We start from the raw sequence: 21,693 nt of genomic DNA on the forward strand, positions 1-21,693 counted from the left end.
CTGTTGTTGTCCCTCAGAGGAGGCCTCTAGTCCAGTAGAAGCCCTGACAGCCTCATTGCCCCCCGTGTTGCATCTCTGGGAGCCAGACAGCTGTACCCACATCCGTCTTCTCCTGAACTTCCATGTGGCATATAGTACACCCATCTTTCCAACCCCCTTTTCCTATGCCTGCCTTTCTAGGTCCTTTTTCCCCCCAACACCTGCCTCTCCCACAGCCATCTTCCCACATCCTCCTCCCTGTGACGTCCTCCCATGACCATTCTTTCCCACTGCTAGGCAGCTTTCAGTCTCTTCCTTTCCTCATTTCCCATCTTCCTTTCTCCCACATCTTTGCTCCTTGCTCCTGTCTGGCAGCATATGCTGCATTGTCCAGAGAGAAGGTGGCACCTGATGAGGAGGCCAGGTCTCCTGGCTGCAGCTTGATCCAAGAAGGAGGTTTTCCTGCCATCCCTACCTCACCTCAGCTTCACCTTCCTACAGGCTTCTGGAGATCCTACATGTTCCTGACCCTACTCAGAGGCTCACTACCCCTGCCTCACTGCCCTGTGTGTTAGTTCAAATGCTATGGATCGTCCTACCAGATGCTATCCTGGTGGCTCTCTACAGCTGTCTTCTGGGATGCAGGATTCTAGGTGCCAGCAGGAACCTGTCAAGGAGCCACAGCTGCCAACTGTGTCTCATCTGGGTGCAAGTGGTGTTCCTGCATTCCCGAATATCACCTGTCACTTCCATCGGCAGTTAGGACTCTCCAGTTTTGTGCATGACAGAGGAAAACATCAGGTGTCCAGGCATGACTTACCTTGGCCTGTGGGAAAGCGGTCCATGTATGTCTTCAACTAATTCCGTGTAAGAAACCAGTGACAACTTTAAATTCTTCCCCTAGACCCTCCTGGAGCTTGGCGCCTCCCCAGATTACAAAGACAGCTACGGGCTCACACCGCTGTATCACACGGCCATTGTGGGGGGTGACCCTTACTGCTGCGAGCTCCTTCTCCACGAGCATGCCTCCGTGTGCTGCAAGGATGAAAATGGCTGGCACGAGATTCACCAGGTATGGCTCTGCTCGTCAGGCCCGCTGCTGAGATCCCCGCCCTGCAATGCCAGACCCAGCCCACAGCCACTGAGTGCCAGGCCCTGAAAGTTTACACGAATCTTCAGCATGTACAGGCTGACACATTTATGGCTATTTCCCACTTTGCAGGAGAAACTAGGTGGCCACGTGAGACTGCTGTGTAGCTACAGCAACCGTTACTTAGAGTGGGGATGGCAGTGAAGGTGTGCATCCCTGATCATGCTCTCCAGGCCCCAACATTCTAGGAACATGGCAAAGGAGGTACCAGGACCCATGATGAGGCCTGATATTTTTGCACAAGGCATGAGGTTTTTAGGTATTACCTTCTTAGCATGAGACTAGGAGATGCATCACCTTGTAACCATAGGGCCAGGAGGTGTGACACCTATGACACTGGCAAGAAACAGAATCTGCCTGACGGTTCTAGAAGGGCTGTCATGACCCAGGTGTAGGAAGGGAGGGTCCAAGGTCAAGCTGAGCCTGTACCCAAGCCAAGCAGCTATGGGAGCCATTGCCAGCTCTCGATGTTGAGACCGGAAGGGCCGGTATTTCTGGGGCTGGCTGGGTGGAGCTAAGCCAGCACGGCTGGGCTCAGAGGGCTAGTGGAAGGAATGTTGAGTCCTCCAAAGCTGGAGATTATAGCCTGGAAGTCAAGGGTGGAGAAGGGGTCTGGGTGGGTGGGCAGATAGGGAGTCAGGGAGGTCAGGGAAGAGAGCAGGGAATCTCTCATTGGCCTTGGTATGACGGTTGTACATCATGGTTCTTAGTCTCTCCCTCAATCTCTTAAAGCCTGTGCCCCCTTCCTTCCACACCTGCCTCTCCTGGACAGAGGGGTTGTATGCCCATCCACCCAGTGTGGTCCAGAGCCCAGGGCTGCAGACTGTCCCTCCCTCCCCTGGCCTGGCACTTATGGGTGGGCCCCACAGCTTGGAGAAGTCCCCAAGCCTGCACCGGGGGAGTGATACTCTTTGACACCTGCTGGAAGAAGTCCAAGTGCACACCGGGCGGGGACTTCCGAGCAGCAAGCACAATGACTGTCTTGTCCATGTAGCTGATGTGAGACGGGCTGCCGTTCCCATGCTTACTTTGTGAAGGACTTTCTCCCCACGGTGCCCAACTTTGGGTGACAGACTGCTGCTCTGACGGTGTACTTTAAGAGGGAACGGGTGTTTAAGAAGCCAGGAGACTCCCCACACAAGGCGGGGCCTGTCCAATCAGCAGAGGCTCTTTTGGGGAAGCCAGAGTCATCGAGAAAAACCCAGCTCTGTCCCAGATGCCTTCAGGCTCCTGCTACAGCACCAGCCACTCACCAGGCTTCCAGCCTCCCTGTGGACGTCACTCTGGCTGCCCCACCATGGTGGAAAACAACTCTTTAAAACATTATGATTTCATATCTCTCTCTCTGCCTCCACATATACATTTCAAAGTACAGTCATCTCTCAGGACCCTCGAGGGTCCCACTCCAGGACTTTCCAGTGAAACCAAGATTCGAGATGCTCCAATCCCTTCTATAATATTGTGCGGCATTTACAGACAGATCTACTCAGGCCTGTTCAGCCATCTTGATTTTTTTTTTTTTTTTGAGACAGGGCCTCAATCTGTGGCCTGGGGTATCCTGGAACCACTTCATAGAATAAGCTAGCTTTGAACTTTAGAGAATCTGCCTGCCTCAGCCTCCCAGGGCAAGCATTACAGGCATGATATACAGTAACCTGAATGATGTGAATTCTCTGAGAACAATGGCATTCCATGTTTAAGGACAAGAAAGGGGGGAAAAAAGCCTGCATGTGTTTAGCTCAGCTGCAAAACTTCCCCAAGTATTTCTTCTACCCATGGCTGTAGACTCCACAGGTGACAGATTTACAGACACAGAGACCCGGCGGTGTGTATGTTTGCACTCTAGCTGTTCTGTCTCTTTGGAGAACCCTAACTTTTACAACCCTGAGAACTGGGGTAGCATCTTGCCTAGCTGCTTCCCTCTTTCCTCTCACTCTCTGCTGCTTCCCCATCCCTCCCTGGGCCAAGGTGATGGCCAGCCCTCAGGAGTGCTCAGCCTTGGCTCTCGAGCCCTCCCTCAGTGTGGCAGGGTTGGGAGTGGCTTGTTCAGCTGTCTTCTTGGTGTAGCTCTCACTCATGCCTGGTACCTACTTCTTTGTATCTGCAGAGGCCTCATGGGGCTCCTGGTCCCTCAACCCCCATCTCCCCAGCACTGGCCTGGGATTCCACAACACTTCAGGCATCTGCCCATCTCCTGTTCGTTCACACAACCACAGGTGTTACTGACTGACCATCAGTGACACCTGCCACCCACTCAGTGTTCTGACACCAGAATGCAGTGGTGGACAGAGACTCTAACACATGAGGGAAGCTAGACAGGAGACAGATGTTTAAAAGATCACAAGCACGTGTGCACACACGTGTGTGAACATGTAGGAAGCAAATATGTGTATTCTGTGTCCCCATGTGATAGTAGTTCCTGGGCTCATACACTGGTGTCCTAGAGCAGAAAATGGGTGACTGGCTCCTCTGCTCTGCATATTTCTTCACCTGTGTCTCTCTGTCTGTCTCTCTGTCTGTCTGTCTGTCTGTCTGTCTGTCTGTCTGTCTGTCGCCTGCCTGTCTGTCTCCCTGCCTGCCTGCCTCACCTCCAGCCTTCTTTCACCTCCCTTCACAAGGGGAGCCCCTCTTCACAATCTAATGACACCATACTTACAGGTCTGGCCATTTTCATCTAAACCATGTGACTCTGATCCTTCCTTATCTTGGACAACCCTTGGCTGGGGGACCCTGGCTGTCTCTGGTTCCTGGGCCCCACAGATACCAGGTTCCACCTTGGGTCTGGATTGAGAACTTTACCACTTCAGTGCCACCCAGACCTGTCAGTCCCTCAGTTCCTCAGTTCCTCAGCTCCTCAGCCCCTCAACCTGGAGACCTTGGAAAACTTAATGCTGTTGACTCTTGAATCCTGAATCTTGCCTTGTCTTGAAGGGTTTGGACTGCCCTCTAGTGGTCAGTTTCAGTCTAGCCTGGGAACCTTGTTTTGTTGTCTCTTAGCTGCAGGTTGCTGTGCCTACTAAACAGGGTGACCCTGCACAGACCTGGCAGTGCAGGGGACACAGCCAATACCTCCTGAGTTATCCTAGCCACAGCTCACAGTTACCCAGATAAACACTGCTCTACTCGCCCCCTTTATAGACCCTCAAAATAGCCCCAACAGAGTGGTTCCCGATCTTGTTAACAGGCAAATTAACAGGTCCAGAGAGGGTAAGTAAGTTGGCTAAGGTCACAGAGCGAGCAGTTGGCTGAACTAAATTGGTCCCTGCCTTGTCTTATCTTACCTGCAGACCTCCCAAGCAGAAACCAGGCTTAATACAACTGTGCTCGTGGAGGAAGAAATGGCATGGGGTGGGTGGGTTTTGTAGGGTCCACCTAGACTATTGGAACAGCCCCAGGGCCCCAGGTTTCTGGGCCCAGGGTTTAGAGTTAGTTCCTTTGTGGGTAGCACCCGTGTCTGGTGTAGCATCCTGCTGTGGGGATGTCTGCTTTCTCCTGCTGACCCCTGGAGCCACCTCCTGGTAGCAGTCATGGCACGTGCCTGACCAGCTCTCTAGGGTTCTCGGAGCTGTCTCTTGGCTGTCTGTTCTGAAGCCAGGTTTACAGCACAGGACATTTCTGCTGAGGTGAGCATGGGCAGATGCCCCTGCCTGATCTATCTACAGCTCTTGTTTGGATTCACATCTGCAAACCCATATCTTTTAATAAACATTTGTTTTTTATTTATGCATGTGCGGGCATGAGCTTGTAGGTTCAGGCACCCATGGAAACCAGAAGAGGGCGTCAGATCCTCTGAACCTGGAGTTACAGTCAGTTGCGAGTCACCCAGCATGGGTGCCGGGAGCTGAGCCTAGGCCTTTGGGAGAGCAGGGGGCTTTCTTCAAACTTTAATTGATTAACTTTTACTTTATGTGGATAAGTGTTATACATGCATGCATATGTGCAATATGCATGCAGTGCCCTTGAAGGCCAGAAGAGGGCGTTGGATTCTCTGGAATTGGAGTTACAGATAGTTGCGAGCTGCCATGGCTGGGAATTGAACCCAGGTCCTTTGGAAGAATGGGGGTGCATTCTTAACTGCTCAGCCACCTCTCCAGCCCCTGACCATATCGTTAAAGCTTATTGTTTAGATGCCAATAGTTCTTTTCCTTGTTCCCAAAATAAATGCATGAATAGCATGGACACTTGGGAAAGTACACACACACACACACACACACACACACACACACACACACACACACTAAAGAACCCGAATGCATTCCCACCACTCAAAGATATCAGGTGGGACTTGGGAGTTTTCAGATCTGTTTTCTTGCTCGCCCCACCCCAACCCCCACCACAACACACATATAGCTGTGGTGCAGCCTGCAGTGGGTTGGATCCAACGCAGACAAGCTTCTCAGGGAGAAGAGAGCCACCTGGCTAAGTGGCTAGGTCATAATGGCTCTCACGGACCCCACTTACTCCCATACTCAGAGTCCACATCATCAGTATGGGGTCATCTCCTCGTATCACCATGGAGTCATTTTTGTCCAGTGTAGGCAGACTGGGATGGAACTAGGTGGCCTGGGCAAGGGCTGTGTCTCCTCAGGAATTCCAGAGCTCTTGAAACAGCTGAATGTACGAGTATCTGTGGTACTTCCTCTACAGTGCCTGTGTGCTGAATGTACGAGCATCCGTGTAGCCTTCTACAATGCCTGTGTACTAGAGCTCAGTTTGCGTTCTCACCATACATGTTACTCTCCACATACTCTTCATCCTCCCCTGCCCTATGCTGTGACTGCACATGGCTATCTTCTGTGTGTCTGGGTCTTGGCAAATGTGTTTGTTTGTTTTTGTTTTTGTTTTTTAGGACAGGTTTTCTGTGTAGCCCTGGCAGTCCCAGAACTCACTCTGTAGACCACTCACACAGACCCACCTGTTTCTGTCCCCCAAGTGCTGGGATTAAAGGTGTGTACCATTACCACCTGGCCTTTGCAAAAATAGATTTATTTATTGTATTTTATGTGTGTGGATATTCTGTACATGTGTATGTGTGTCATGTGCATGTAGTGGCTGTAGAGGCTGGAAAAGGGTGTTAGTGTTAGGTTCCCTGAAACTGGAGTTACAGATGGTTGTGAACCACTGTGTAGGTGCTGGGAATCGAACCCAGGTCCTCTGGAAGAACAATCAGTGCTCTTAATTGCTGAGACATCAAGCCCCATTGGCTAGCCTACTTTTGCTCATCTCAGAGATTCATTCTTCCTCACCACCTTCCTTTCAGACCAAAGAGTGACATTGTAATGCCCTGGTTAGGACTCTGCTGGTGTCCAGGACATTTTCAGCCCCTTCTGCAGTTTGAGTCTGGAGATTTACCACAAGCATCCAGCAGGTGGCAGTGCAGTTCTCAGAGGAAGGTGTTCTGTTTCCTTATTCATACCAAATTTGCTGTTTGACAAGTGGGCTGCTGGGCACAGCTGGGGTGACCCTAGCACTCTGAGGGCACTTTATTCTAAATGCTCACACCTGCTTCTCCCCAGGGGTATCTGAGACAGTAGATTTGGGTAACCCCAAGATTTTTTTTTTTTTTTTGAAAGCAGGGACGTGGGAACACAGGGTCTGAGTCAGTGTCATGTCCTGAATTTGGTTTGCTCCCTGACCTCCATCCCTCTTGGAAATTTCGTCCAGCGGGCTCTGCAGGGATCATGGCTTCTACCCTTTGGTAACATTCAGGTTCTCTGTTTTAGAACTACAGGGAGTTGGCAAGCTTCAGGCATCATACAGCAACAAGCAGATGCCTCCTGGTGGGCTTCACTCCAGAGTACATTCACCTTTGCCACCAGTCCCAGCAATGTCAGAGGGTACATCCCCAGTCTGCCCCGGACCCCTTTTGTGGGCAAGTCTGCTGTGTCATCGGGTCCCTCTGCCTTCCCAGGGTTTCCCTCAGACTCCGGGATGGTTGTTTTCTAGATTGCCTTCCTGCCTGTGCTCCTCTACCAAGTCCTGAGGACACACAGGTTTTTGTTTGTCTCCAGGCTGCTGCCACTTTGCTCTTGGCTTTGTGTCCTGGCAGGTGGCCTGTGGTGACCACTTGACATGACTAGTGGCATCCCCGTGAATGCTACCTCTGCCCTGTTGCAATGAACTAGCGATCGCCAAGACTGCCAGTCCACAGCGCTTGCCTAGGAAGCGCAAGGCCCTGGGTTCGGTCCCCAGCTCCGAAAAAAAAAAAAAAGACTGCCAGTCCACGCACGGCTTTACCTGCAGCCACGGCATTGATATTTTTTGTTTGTATTGATTTTTGCCTTTGCTCAGTGGAGATTCTCCTCCATTTTGCCTCTAGCTGGGTACCCATCAGACAGAAAAGGTACTTTTGCTTATCTGTCTATAGCAAGGTGGTCTTGTGGGATTCTCCTTTCTGGCAGATATTATTGGATAACACCTGCTGTGAGCATCTGTCTGGATCCATGGATGCCCCTTTGGGGTGGGTGTGAGCATTATTTAGTTGTTTTTCTTATTGCTTGACAAAACGCTGGACAGAATCAGTTTAAGGAAAGAAAGGTTTACTTGGCTCACACTTTGAGGGCAGGCACTCATGGTGTCGTGGCGGGGAAGGCATGGTGGCAGCTGGGCGAGGCAGCTGGTCACATTGCAGCCACTGTGACAGAGAGAGACAGTACCTGTGCTCAGATCTCTTCCTTCTTTTTATTCAATTCAGGACCCTATCCCACGGGATGGTGCCATCCACATTTATACCTCAATGAATCTAACATAGATACTCCCTCACAGGCATGCCCAGAGGGGTGTTTCCATGGTGATAGTAAATGCCCATAAATCAATATGAACCGTCACAGGCATGTTCCAGTCCTTCTTTTCTGACACAGAGTTAACTCAGGCTGTTGTGTGATACTATTCCTGGGGACATATGTCAAAAACATATATTTACCCCTGAGAATAGAAGCCAATAACTAACCAAAGTAAGGATAACACTGAAGTCCAACTTAGTGAGCCAGTAAGTTTGTTAACATTCTTTATAGGGGTATGGGGCGTAGTTACAGGAGTAGGGATGACACTAAGCCCACCCACATGCTGAGTTGCCTCATGATAGCTGGAACCCTGGAGCTCCCGGCATAGCTTGCAAGTAGCTTGATAGGTCAAAGAGTTACTTCTAGGCAGCTATTCTGGTCTAAGAGGATCTTAGCTTTATATGACTTTAGAAAGGCAGGGGCCTGTGTATCTGTTCAGTTTCAGGTACATCCTGAGAATTATGAATTGTTATTTCCTGCCTCTGAATGAACCCCCCTTTAGAACATTCTGGGTCTTAAGGAGTTTCACTTCTGATATGGAATGTTTCAATTCAGGAAATTGCCATATAACATAGGCTCTTCCTCTCCTTTTCCTGCCTCAGCCATAGAATGACCATTTCTTCAAGACCTTGCCTCTTTCTAGTGTAGCATGGTTTGGGGTATGCTCATGGTTTCTGGGCTACTGCTGATAAAATGTCTTCCTCAGCCAAAGTTAGAGATGCATGCATGTGTTCTCTTTCTCTCTCTCTCTCTCTCTCTCTCTCTCTCTCTCTCTCTCTCTCTCCTCCCCCTCCCCAAGGATATCATAATCTAATCTATGATGTTTAAATGGCTTACCAAAAATTGATAAGTTACAGCAAGTATGGAGACTCACACCTGTGATCCCAACATTTAAGAGATTGTGGCCATGGGTTGACTTTGAGTTCTAAGTCCCTCTGGGCTACAGAGCTACAGAGTAAGGCCTTGTCTGTCCTATTTACTTTTCTATTGCTCTGACAAAACACCATGACCACAGCAACTTATGAAAGAAGGCATTTAATCAGGCTTACAGTTTCGGGGGTTAGAGTCCAGGATGGCAGAGCAGAGGCACAAGAGAGACAGAGACAGAGTGAGGCAGAGACAGAGTGAGGCAGAGACTGAGAGACACAGACAGAGACAGGCACCAAGAATGTCACGAGTCTTTTGAAAACTCAAAGCCTGCCTTCAGTGACACACCTCCGCCAACAAGACCACACCTCCCAATCCTTCCCAAATGTTTCCACCAACTGGAGGCCAAGCATTCAAACATACAATCTATGGGGGGCATTCTCATTCAAACCACCACATTGTCTCAACATAGTATAACATAACATAACAACACAGGTTAAGACCAGCCTGGTCTACATAATGAGTTCCAGGTCATCGGGTGTTATGTAGTGAGAGTCTAGCTCCAATCTATCAATCAAAAGAGAATTGTGTTCATGCTAATACTTCATACCAGGGGCTGGAGAGATGGCTCAGTAGCCAAGAGCACTGGCTGCTCTTCCACAGGACCTGGGTTTACTTGCCAACACCCACAAGGTACCTCACAGATATCTATAACTCCAGTTGTTAATCTCTGAGATGGAAGGAAAAAGACCACTGACTCATGGCCAAATTAATTAAAGCAAGCTTTTTTAAAGTTTGTGTACATGGGCTGCCCCCTCCTAAGGCAGGATTTCAGCACTGGATATGAGGAAGACAAGGCTTTTATAGCTCAGGAATAGAGGGTTTCCAAATGGGGGATTTGGTGAGAAAATTAGGTGGGGTTACAGGTAGAAGATAAGCATAACACCTAACACCTCCTGACACGAAGGTTGCAAAGTGGTCGCAACAACAGGTAGCCATAACAACCATCTGAAAACAAAGAGAGTGTTGCTGTTTCCTGGATTAGGCAGTATAGAACCATTTGTAGTTAAGGTTACAGGCAAGGCACAGCCTAATCCCTGAGAAACAGAGGTTTAATCATAAACAGGAACTAACCTAGTTTGTCTTTAAGATGACTTTTAAATCTAAAACGGAGGTAGGCTGGTTCTTCATTGTTCCAGGATCAGATGCCTGCCCTCTGCTGGCCTCCTCAGGTACTGCATCAATGTAGTGCACAGACATACAGGAAAACACCGGTGCACATAAAATTAACTAATTAATCCCCATACCAAGCCAGCACCACAAGACTCTGACTTTTCTTTAAATTGAATTTTAGCCAGTCTCTTCAGCTTCAAGGAACCAGCCTGAGTTCCTCACCTGAGCGCCTGTTTGCTAAGCCCTGGCTGAGGATGCCGCTCAGGCCTCCAGGGTCTGATCCCTGGGCTCTCCCTACCCACATTCCTGCATCTCCACTAGCCGGCTCTGCCCTAGCAACCAGGGATTAAGAAGGGGAGAGGCTAAAGGAGGCTTTTTATCTAAGTGCCTGGCAGATTCTGTGGTTATAGTTACCTGTTTTTGTTTTGTTCTTCTTTTCTGAATTTTCCTTTGTCTCTTTTGTTTGTTTCTAAACAGTAAGCATGCAGATGGGAGGAACACACCAAGGGGGCCCTTGGGACCCTTGCCCCTGACTTCCTACAGACAGTGGCTGTTTCCTCTCTCAGTGTCCATCGAATTTTGACCCTCTCTGAGAAAATGGTGACAGGCTCCTGGGAATGCAACTTCAAACCTCCTGAATTCAAATTACATGGGGGGTAACAAGTCTGGATTAATTGCTTGGTGAGCCTGTGTGAGCCTGTAGTAACCGAGTCCTCTTAACTGACTAGAGAGCAATTAAATTAAGCTGCTACAAAATGCTGTCTCCGCAAAGCCTTTGAGAAGAGCTGATTAACCAAATTGTATCTTCAGTTTAAAAGAGCAGAATTCCCATCTCGAACTGGTTGAAGCAAGCAGAGGGATTAGGTCTTATTGTAATGTCTCTGAAAAGCCCCAGGGGTGGAGTAGCTCAGAGGAGTCCCAGCAGGGTCCAGTGGATTACACCAGGCCTCCCTGGCTCCTTGTTTCTCCCTCTGGTTCTTGTGGCTTTCCCATCCCCTCCTCCCCTCCCCTCCCCTCCCCTCTTTTCACCTCCCATCTCTCCTTTCCCTTTCCCTCCCCTCCCCTCACCTTCTCATACCCTCCCTTTCCCTTCTTTCCCCTCCCTTCTCCTCCCTTCCCATCCCCTCTCTTTCCCTCCCTTCCCCTTCTCCTCCCCTCCTTCCCCTCTCCTCCCCTCCCCTCCCCTCCCCTCCCCTCCTCTCCCTTCTCCTCCCCTCCCTTCCCCTCCCCTCCCCTCCTCTCCCTTCTCCTCCCCTCCCCTCCCCTCCTCTCCCTTCTCCTCCCCTCCCTTCCCCTCCCCTCCCCTCCTCTCCCTTCTCCTCCCCTCCCTTCCCCTCCCCCTCCCTTTCCCTCCCCTGGTGTGATAGCTCCAGCAGCTGTAAGGAATGTTACTTTCCCAGAAGTCCTGAGCCATTCTGGCTTTGGCTCCTTGAGTCTGCTGGGCTCCTAGGTTCTTCCCTTGCCTACAGTGATGGAGATGCCTGCATAGCTCCAGCCTGCCCTTCTGCCGGATCAGGTGCACCTGGGCCACCAGAACCAACAAGAGCTGGGCAGGCACTCCCAGGAATGAAGCAGGTGCTTAAGTGAAGTGGGGCCACCAGGCAGGCAGGTAGGAGGCAGAATCTCCTGTCAGAGCCATCTAGTCAACAAGGGGCATGGCACAATAAATGGATGTTTTTCCCGATGCTTTTAACAACCGCAGTCTACTTCTCCCTCTTTGCAAAGTGGTTCTTACTCTCATTGACTCTGCTGAGGTAAAGTGTTCTCTACACTGATCAGAGGCATACTCTGTTGATCCAGGGCCAATGTCATCATCCACGAGAGCTTTCTTTGTCCTTGGTGTGGCAGACCTGCCTCCCCCTGTGAGGTCACTGCCTGGCAGAGGTGCCCAGTCACCTGTGCAGGGACCTCCTTGTCCCCTTTGAACTGAGATGGGGTGCTGGACCTATTTTTAGGGCCCAGTGTCATGTGATCTTTGATGTCCTTGTCCTCTGTGGCTCATGCAAACCTGTGAGAGGGACACTGCTTTCACTTAATGACAAGGACATCCATGAGCTTGAAGGTGAGGGCCAGGCTAATGGATGGTCTGGGACCCAGTCCAAGAGTGTTTGACTTTCGAACTACCTGGGATATATAGTCGCTATGTCAACCCCTAGAAGGACTTGGAAGGAACAGATCATATGGTGGGGCTGTCTTACCCTAGGCCCTGCCTCCTGTGGAAAGTCAGACTGCATTTAAATGCAGCGAGAAGCTGTGTTTGCATGTGGAAGGACAAGTGCAGGCCTCCTCAAGCGAGCGTGCGCGCGCAAACAGGGATAGGGCTTTGAGCATCTCCATGCCTTTATGGAAGAGCTTCCTGCCCGGGACCAGGAATACAGAGCTGAGAATCCTGACCTGTACGTCCCAGAGCTCAGCACCCACTCAGGGAAAGACCTACTTGTCTTTTGAACAATGAGTCTTCCTGGATTCGTGTGGAAAAGAGCTCTAGGGTTCCTTCCAAGCCCCTTGCCTAAGAACAGAGTACAGGTTCCCAACTGGTCAGGAGTTCCCTCTCCCCACTGTTAGCTGGGATCTTGGGGCCTCCCAAGTCCTTGGTGTGTGATGTCTGTGGGCCTCAGTCTACAAAGCTAGGTGGAGTGAAGTCTGCCAGAGCTCTGTCGTGCTTTTAAATGAGTGGTAGGATGCTGGGCGTAGGCCTGTGGCCTGGGCAGCCTTAGGTACCAAGTCTCGCTCAACATCTGTGTCTTAGGCCCAGCCAGTAGAGGGTGCTCATTCAGCCTCTGTATCCTAGGGATAGGCAACAGGGAGTGCTGCAGTTTCATGTGGTCCTGTGTCTCGGATCTAGCCAGCAGGGGACACTGGGGTCTCTGTCTCAGGACTGACCAGCAGGGGACACTGGGGTCTCTGTCTCAGGACTGACCAGCAGGGGGCGCTGGGGGTCTCTGTCTCAGGACTGACCAGCAGGGGGTGCTGGGGGTCTCTGTCTCAGGACTGACCAGCAGGGGGCGCTGGGGTCTCTGTCTTAGGAATGACAAGGAGGGGGCGCTGGGGTCTCTGTCTCAGGAATGACAAGGAGTGGGTGCTGGGGTCTCTGTCTCAGGGCTGACCAGCAGGAGCACCAAGGTCTCACTCAGTCTCTGTTTCAGGCCTGCAGGTACGGCCATGTCCAGCATCTGGAACATCTGCTTTTCTATGGCGCAGACATGAGCGCACAGAATGCCTCAGGGAACACAGCCCTGCATATCTGCGCCCTCTACAATCAGGTCAGTGGCATGCACATCCCTCACCCTAACCCCGAGGCACACCAGGCACTGGGTGGAGGGGGCTGGCCTGGGTATCTCTGTGATCCTCACCTGCTGCCTTATTGAGAACCAGAGGCTGGTGAAGCTGTGAGCAGCCCCTGGTCACAGTTCAGATCTACAGTCAGCCCTGAACAATGCCAATGACCCAGGCTGCTCATTGTCTGAAAGACACGGGAGGAGCTGGAACCTCCTGTTCCCTTGGGTGATGGTCCTGGAGCCTGGCGCTTGGGTAACCCCTCCACTCTCCTTTTCACTTGTGGTTAAATGTTCATAAAAATGTGACTCTCATAAACATGCAGGCAAGCAGTTCTTTGACAGCACATTCACAATGATGTATGGCCGTCCCCACCATTCACCTCCAGGTCTTTTCATCTTCCCAAACTGAACCTGTTGCCAGGAAACACTGACTTCCAACCCCTCACTCCCCACTCCCGCCCCCTGAATGCCTAGTCTCTGCTCTCTGCTTTAAGGACCTTCGAAGACTAAGATTTTGCAGGAGTTGGCCACCTACGCTGAGCTTCTTCCACTCAGCATCATGTTCTCATGGTCTAACCTGTGGTAACGAGTGCCAGACACTCTTCCTTCTGAAGTTTGTTTCCACACTACTAAGGGATAGGCACTGTTGCTCACCTGCTCTCCCGTGGGTGGACATGTGGCTTGTTCTGACTTTGGCTGTTGTGGTTTCATGTTGCCATGAGCCCAGATGTGCAGATGGAGGGTCTAGCCTCAGCTATCTTCTGGCCTCCATGAGAACAAACTCCTAAGCAGAACTCAATGTAAATGACACACTGGTGTCCCATGCCCCTCCTGCAAACTTCCATGTCAGACCCTGGTGGACAGCACTGTTCTGGAATCCCTACAGGCTGCGAGACATGGTCCCTGCTCTCTAGGAGAGAGACACCTTGGTGCCTGGGACTTGGATCCTGGACCATGAATACCCTGAGCTGGATGTGGAGGGAGAAATGAGAGACTGGTGTCCCATGGGAGGGCTGAGCATAGGATGTGGGTGGACTGCAGGGCCAGCTTCAGCAAGCAGGAAAGGTACTAAAGTCCTTGGTGCTCAAGGTCAGGTTGACATAGGACAACCCCACTGAAAACTCTGCTTTCTTTCTTTTCTCACTTCATGAAACCTCGGGTTGGGGGCTAATGACCCACAGACATGACCCCAGGCAGTCCAGTAGAGGCACTGGGGAAAGACTCTCCCTTTTGAAGGGTAGAAGGATCTCAGTGGTGAGGCTGTACTGGGCATACCCTGGGGCGTGGCCTCAGTGAACACTGACTTCTCTTCCAATCGCATAGCCATCATCCTATCGCACCACTGACAGTGACCCTAGATGACACTCAAACCTTAGCTCACAACCCAGTTTGTTCCCAGACCCTAATGGCTGGTCCCAAGTCCACTCTACTTGTAGCCAGTAATGTTCCTGGATCTTTCACCCTCGCAAACTCCTACAGACCCTTCAAGACCCCATTCACATGGTCCACACCCCGTCAAGTGTTCTCTTGACTGTAGAATTTGTGAGTGTCTTGCTCTGCAGACCACTCTCATGATTAGGCTGATGGAGTTGGTATTTCAGCTGGAGTGTCTTCCAGTGCTCCTGGCTTGCACGCAGAGCATATTTATAGTGGTAGTTGCCCCTGGGTCCACCATGCAGCTCGGATGGGGGAACCCTTGTTAAGTGTGGGAATACTCAGCTGCCTTAGAGAACACATCATGAGGCTTGGCTGGGTCTAGGAAAACATGTGCACCAACATCTGCTTTGTAACGATTGCCTGCGATGGGGAAACAAGGCTTAATTCCACTCAGTATATTTCAAGCATATTTTAATCACAAAGAATATAGGAAATCACAGTTTCTGTCACTTAAAATAATTGTGGGCATGATGGTCTTTGAAAGGGAGGCTGCAGAATTTTATTAGGCAGCCTGTGTTCTCAGCTATATAGGAGTCTGGTCCTGCTGGGGTTTACTCCACATACCCCAGAGCTGTCTCCAATTCTAGGAGGGTCCCCAGATGGCCAGGGCTCCCAGGAAAACCTTTCCCCATTATAATGTCAGTTAGAATAGAGGTAGCTGACTTTCCAGGGCTTGTTGGTAAACATTTTATGCTTTGGTCACTGCCTAGACCCTTTGTACAGAGCAGCCACAGTACAGCAGTCGGAAGTAACAGGTCATGGAAAGTGGCCGTGCTGCAAGAAAGACATTTGCTCAATAATCAGGGATGGGGTGAGTTGTAGGGGTCAGGGGTTGACGGTCGGGGGTAATCTGGCCTGCAGGCTGTTGGCCGTCTTTGGAGTAGAAGGCTACACCATCTTTTTCTCGTACCTCATAGATCTGCACCTCCCCAGGGTTGGGTGACTTCTATCCTACAGGCCAATGAGTCTGAGCAAGGGTAGGGAGGGCTGCCCACTCTGCAAAGCTGCCCTGTCATGAGGGTAGTCTACTGCTGTCCAGCTTCAGATGGTATACCTGTTCTCTGCAGCCTGGGACAGATTCAGCCAAGGGATACTGCGTTGGTTTATAGGCTCTGGAGTTATTGACCACACAGCCCCCTGATGCCATGACAAGTTGGGATGTCAGTGAGTTACCAGAATCTGTCCTCCCCGGGTTGGTAGAGGGTCTTCAGTCTGTCTCAGCCCTTCCACAGCCTATAGCTGGGTGTGAATTGTGTGAGTGAAGCTGCTTCGGCAGCTGAAGGTCTTACATAGCTTCCTGGAGCTCATGAGAGCTGTCTCAAGAGTGAGGGATAAGTCAGCCATTGGCACTGCACATGGATAGCCCTCAATCTATCCTCCCTGCATCACCACCTTGCTGGCATCTGTGCCCATGGCCCCTTGACTACAGACAGGAGATATGTGTGGCTTCACACGCTTGGTTGTTGATGACAGAGACCATACCAGGGACATTACCTAGGAAGTGATATCATACATGCTGAGAATGTGCCCCAGGGAGGGACAGAATTCAGAAGGGCAAGATTCAGGGTAAGGAGAGACATGGCCTCAGGGACATGGGCTAGTGATGAGGAGACCTGGTCCACTGGGCTCTGCTGGGCATAAACTGGGACCTATGTGTGCAATTAGGTAGCCTGAATGTCCTTTGGGTCCAGGGTTGCAAGGAGCCTGAAGTAGAAACCAAACATCTACCTGGGTTGGGATGAGGACTCAGCAACTCCAGGCTATAATGGTGGTGTTGAAAATAGTGATGGTGTTGAAGACGATGTTCATGGAGATTACGGTGGTGAGGCTGGTGAGGCTGGTGAGGCTGTAGCTGTTGATACTGAGGAGATGGTGATTATAGTGATGAAGATGCTATTATGGTGAATTTAACAGGAATGATGATAGCAGTGTTTGTGATGATATTTATGGTGAAGGTGGTGATGGTGACAGTGAAGTTGATAATGATGGTGATGCTGATGGGGATGATGGTAAAGTTAGTGGTGCTGATGCTGATGATGGTAAAGTTACGATGCTGATGCTGATGATGGTAAAGCTAGTGATGTTGATAGTGATGATGGTAAAATTAGTGATGTTGATAGTGATGATGGTAAAGTTAGTGATGTTGATAGTGATGATGGTAAAGTTAGTGGTGCTGATGCTGATACTGATGCTATAAAACTTGGTGGTGCTGCTGATATTAAACTTGGTGATGCTGATGGTGATGGCAATGATGATGATATTAAACTCGGTGATGATGGCGGTGAGAGTAGGTGACACTACTGATAATGATCATCCTTAATGAGACACTTCTCAGATCTGGAAACCCCAGGTGTGTAGAATGCTATGCACGCTCTATCAATTTCATCAGGACACTTCTAATAAAACACACTGTGATCAGAAGATTCTCTTTCCTCTCATGCAATCAACTAATTAGGGCTCTGATTGTAAGCAGCAAATTGATTCTAATCTTTGGGCTCTCTCGCCTCACGCTGGCTTCCCAAGAGCTCCAGAGGGAGAAAGCACCACCCAGGATAATGAGGGATCAGAGGAAGCTTAAATATCAAAGGTTACTAGAGCAGCCTGGTTTGTCTAGAAGATACACACACACACACACACACACACACACACACACACACACACGAATGTACACATGTGCACACACAGGCACATACACACATACATGCACATGTGTGCACACACACATGCATGCATGCATGAGAAATACACCTATGCATGCACACAAGTGCACACACAGAGACATATGCACACATGCATGCACACACACATGCATACACACACGTGCACACACACACATAAGCACACAAGCATGCATATTACCTTTTGGTAATATGCCTCTTGTGTGTCAGGAGAGGAGTGGTTTCAATGTTTATCTCTTTGGCTTGCTGGTTTCTGATGGGGTATGTGTCCACTTCTCTAGGCCCATCTGAGGGCCATCATCCCCATAAGCACCATGGCTCTGGGTCTCTCAGAGTGTACTTCTGTCTGTTATTGTAATAAAGCATTTTGACCAAAAGCAACTTGGGTAGGAATGGGTTTATTTGGCTTACACGCCCAGGTAAGTTCATCATTGAGGGAAGTCAGAACAGAAACTTGAAACAGAAACTATGGAGGAATGCTGCTTGCTGGCTCACTCGGGCTTATGCTTATCTACTTTTTTACATCCCAGGACCACCTTGCCTAGGGAATAATGCTGCCCATAGTGGGCTCCTTCCTATATTAATTAACAATGAAGACACTCACCCACAGGCATTGCCACAGACCAATCTGATCTGGGCTGTCTTTCAACTTTGACTGCCTTCTCAGCTGACTCTAGATTGCGTCAAGTTGACAACTGGTATTGATGGCATCCATACAGTTTCCTCTGAGAGCCTTGTGGATAAAATTGACTGGTATTTTCATTATACTGGTCAGCAGATCCAGGTTAAGAAGTGGCAAATTTAGACTTGTATTCCACTCCCCTCAGTCTTTGGGGTCTAGATAGAACTCAGGGGGTACAGGTAAAGCCTGGTGACCTGCAGCATGTGGAGTAGATGGTAACTGACTACCTTGGTCCTTTTCGGGGAACACACTGTTAAAGGTTCAGACTCATCCTGATGATGCGTCTATCTCAGCCTTACACATACCAACCAGCCTTTCCCTCAGGGTCCCGAGTGAGTACATCTTTGACTCATGGCTGCCTTTACAGGCTAATGTTCAAGGATAACGTAACCTGGAAATGTCTGGATGTTTAATGACTCATGACTGTGGCATTCCTGTGATGATGCCTCCTAGGTAGCTATGTTGGGATGTGAAGTCCTGGGTTTGTCCTCATGGTAGTGCTGACCCTAGTGGACATACATGGATTGCAACTCTGGTTTGTCCTTCTCCACTGTGTGCCAGGGCTAATAGATACATGCCACTTCTAGACTCCCTGGTGGCACATGCTGCCAAGCTCATACCTTACCCATGCCCTTGCAAGCTGCTTTGATAGCCATATTCCTCCATGACATAGTCCATCAAACCTCCATCATTTCTTCTAGACAGGCCGTGGCCATGTAGTATCCCTCACCATAACTCTGTTCATGTTCTACTGTACTTCTCCATGGCATCTCTTGGCACCAATGCCTCATACTTCTGGTACCCAGATTCCGTCATTCAGTGACACCAACTTTGCTTGCCCACTGACTATGGTGCCTTCTAGAATGTAGACTGCCTCTGTCAGTATCCCCCAATATCTCCCATTGGTGACGCCTGGTCACCTGATGTCTTCACTTGGTGGCCGCATAGGGACCCAGTCCCTATGCTCCTCCCTGCTCTGTAACTAGTGTCCTATTCTCTGGAGTTAGAGGCTGGAATTCAGATGACCCAAATACTGCTTGTCCAGGTATGTCCCCACCTGTCCCATCACTTCTTCCTTGCCAAGGCCTCTGATAACCCTTCCAGGACCACAGTATTCACCATCCAAGCACACCTGTCACTATAAATTGGCTCCTGCTGCAAATCCTGAGACCTGCCCCACAGTGCCATCCTGTGATTCCCTCACACCTGGCTACTTTTGCAGTGTCTTTGCATGTGTCTGTGGCAATCCCGCTACTTGTGAGGACAGCTTCTCTTCTTGTCACACCAGGTCTCAGTCTACTGATCACCTTCCTCATCTCCATCTGATATGCCCTGTCCTCCTTCGAAGGCCACACAAGGACCTTCAGAACAGCCCACGTTGAGCTGAGTGCTTCTTGTTCCCCCACTCCAACCCATCCCAAGCTCATAGGGACCATGACCCTACACTTAGATACTGTGTTCCCAGGGACTGATGTGGCCATCGGCTTGTCCACTCTCCACAGGCATGGATGACTGCAATTTCTCAGTCTGTCCCTTCACTTGCAAAGTGGACAGGACAGTGGTGCCCACAGCTCACGGAGCCAGAGGCACATGGCCCATAGCTGAGTGCAGGGCTGCCTCGGAATGACTCCCCTCAGGGAAACGACATATTTTTTCAAGTGACTCTGAAAATTTGCACCAAGAGAAAAACTGGCAGGGAAATGGCCCTTAGAAGATGAATACAAATTGCTTATGTATTCATACTTCATTGATTTATTTTAAAAGGATGGAGACCTGCCAGCCAAGTCTCGAGCCATCCAAGGGACTGAAGGGAAATGGCTAAGCTCTGCACTAATGTCTTGGGCCTTCCCCACCCTCCTGAGGCTGCAGATTGCCCTGTTTCTCCCCAACCCTTCATTTCCGTTCTTCTTACCCAATCCAAGCAGCTTTCCCACATGCTCGCCCTTCTTTCCGTGGCTTGGATCTCTTGTCATCCCAGCAAGGTGCTGTGCCAGGCATGTGGGGTGGAGCAGCAAGGTATAGAATACGTTCCCACACAAGTGTGTACACACGAGTACATGTATGCACACACACATATGCACACACGTATGTGGAAGTCTAACTGTCAGTAAGCCATAAAGCCATGGCCCTTTAGTTCTGAAGTCACTGACCGGCTGGAACTGTTAACCAAGAATTTGGGGATCCTGCCAGGGTTACCCTGTGATATCAGAGAAGTCAGGGCTCCCCTCTTGGGGTTCTTAGTTTCATTAATGAAAGAATGGAAGCTTTTATTAATTAGAGTTTCGAAGAAAATCCCCAGAACAGGCAAGCTGTGTACCTCAGCAGTTGCCTGAGGGAGAGTGGAGGAGAGAAGAGAAAAAGCCATGCATGGAGCACAAGCTGCTTCGTGGTGGGAACAGAGAGAAGAGTGAGAGAGCCTAGTGTGCTTTAAAAAAGTGTGCTTAGGCTCTGGCAAGCGTCCAAAAGAAAGAGACAGAAAAGAAGAAGAGGGAAAAGCTGTGTCTTTTTGAGGTCTGACTCTCAAAGGCAAGCAGACTCAACAGAATCTCATGTAGGATCATAGGGACCGTGCTAGGCAGAGAGAATTCTGGGAAGGAAAAGAACGGTATCTCTCAATAAAGGGATAAGTATTCCTCCCATTTCTTTAGCATGGTTTAAGATTAACCCCCCTTACCAGGAGTGCTTTCCTCCTCCTAGGGGTCATCCCTCCTTCTTAGGGGTGGTCCCTCCTTCTTAGGGGTGGTCTCTCCTTCCTTGGGGTGTTCCCTTCTTCCTAGGAGGGATCTTTCTTTCCTAGGAGTGGCCCCTCCTCCCTTAGCCAGACCACTGACCTGCCCAACTGAAATGTTAGGTCTCCACTCAGGCCAGAGCTGCTGTGTCAGAATGCATTCTGCCTATGCCACTTGGCCATCATTGCAAGGATGGGTTGGGTTCTGGAAACAGCCCCCTTGGGGGTGAGTAGAAGGGTTTTCTGGGCTCCTTCCCACATCCCCCTGGATGGGTGGGGGGTGACAATACCAAGGGAGGGCTTATTCCTAGCCTTTTATAGGAATGTCAGCGACAGTGTAGGTACTCTTGAGGGGTTGCAGGAGCCAGGAAAGGGTTGTCCAGGCTTCCCCCACAGGGCTCTCAAGCTGAAGTTCTGATTGGGAAACAGGGCTCTGAGTTGCTTTTGGAGCTGAGAGTGTATGATGCAGAGAGCCCCAGGCAAGTTCAATTTCTGTGGTAACCTGGAGCCAGGCTTCCTGTCAGATTCCTGCAGGCTGCTGTGTGTTATCCCCAAGTAGGGAGGGCCCACCTGCTTCCTCGTCTGAGCTGGCAAGCCTTTCTTTTCCTTCTTTCTGTTTTCTTTCCATTCCTCTCACCCCAACATTCCCTTCACTCAAGCTGTATTGTGGTTGGTGTCGTTGCCCTAAAGATTTAGGTTGTAGATAACAGGGCCACAATGGGGCAAGTTGAGGCTGGCTGAGGCTTGGGCTCAGGATGCCTGGGGAGCCCCTGGGTCAGGCCAGGGCAGCCCTTCTATGGTCTCTCATCTTTGTAGCCCTAATCATCCTTCTTCTCTTGACACACCCTCCCGGCTCCCAGGGTCCTAGTTTCAATGCATCTGAGGCGTAGAGGGAAAGCACCTGCTTCTCCACAGGGTATCATCACAGACAGCCTCCAG

At 50.2% G+C, this 21,693-nt stretch overlaps 1 protein-coding gene across 16 annotated transcripts in view; it reads left to right on the top strand.

The window, feature by feature from the left end:
- The window catches only part of Shank2 (SH3 and multiple ankyrin repeat domains 2), a 445,157-nt gene that overhangs the window by 91,617 nt on the left and 331,847 nt on the right, over positions 1–21,693 (top strand). For all 16 annotated transcript variants that reach the window (XR_005490582.2, XM_063274304.1, XM_063274282.1 and 13 more), the window contains 2 exon segments: positions 884–1,051; positions 13,098–13,214. Coding sequence is in view for 15 of the 16 variants with exons in the window: in XM_063274304.1 (XP_063130374.1) it covers positions 884–1,051; positions 13,098–13,214 (285 nt within the window). In the remaining variant the exon portion in view is untranslated.

Source organism: Rattus norvegicus, chromosome 1 (assembly GCF_036323735.1).
Source record: "Rattus norvegicus strain BN/NHsdMcwi chromosome 1, GRCr8, whole genome shotgun sequence".
In the NCBI taxonomy this organism is placed as follows: Eukaryota; Metazoa; Chordata; class Mammalia; order Rodentia; family Muridae; genus Rattus; species Rattus norvegicus.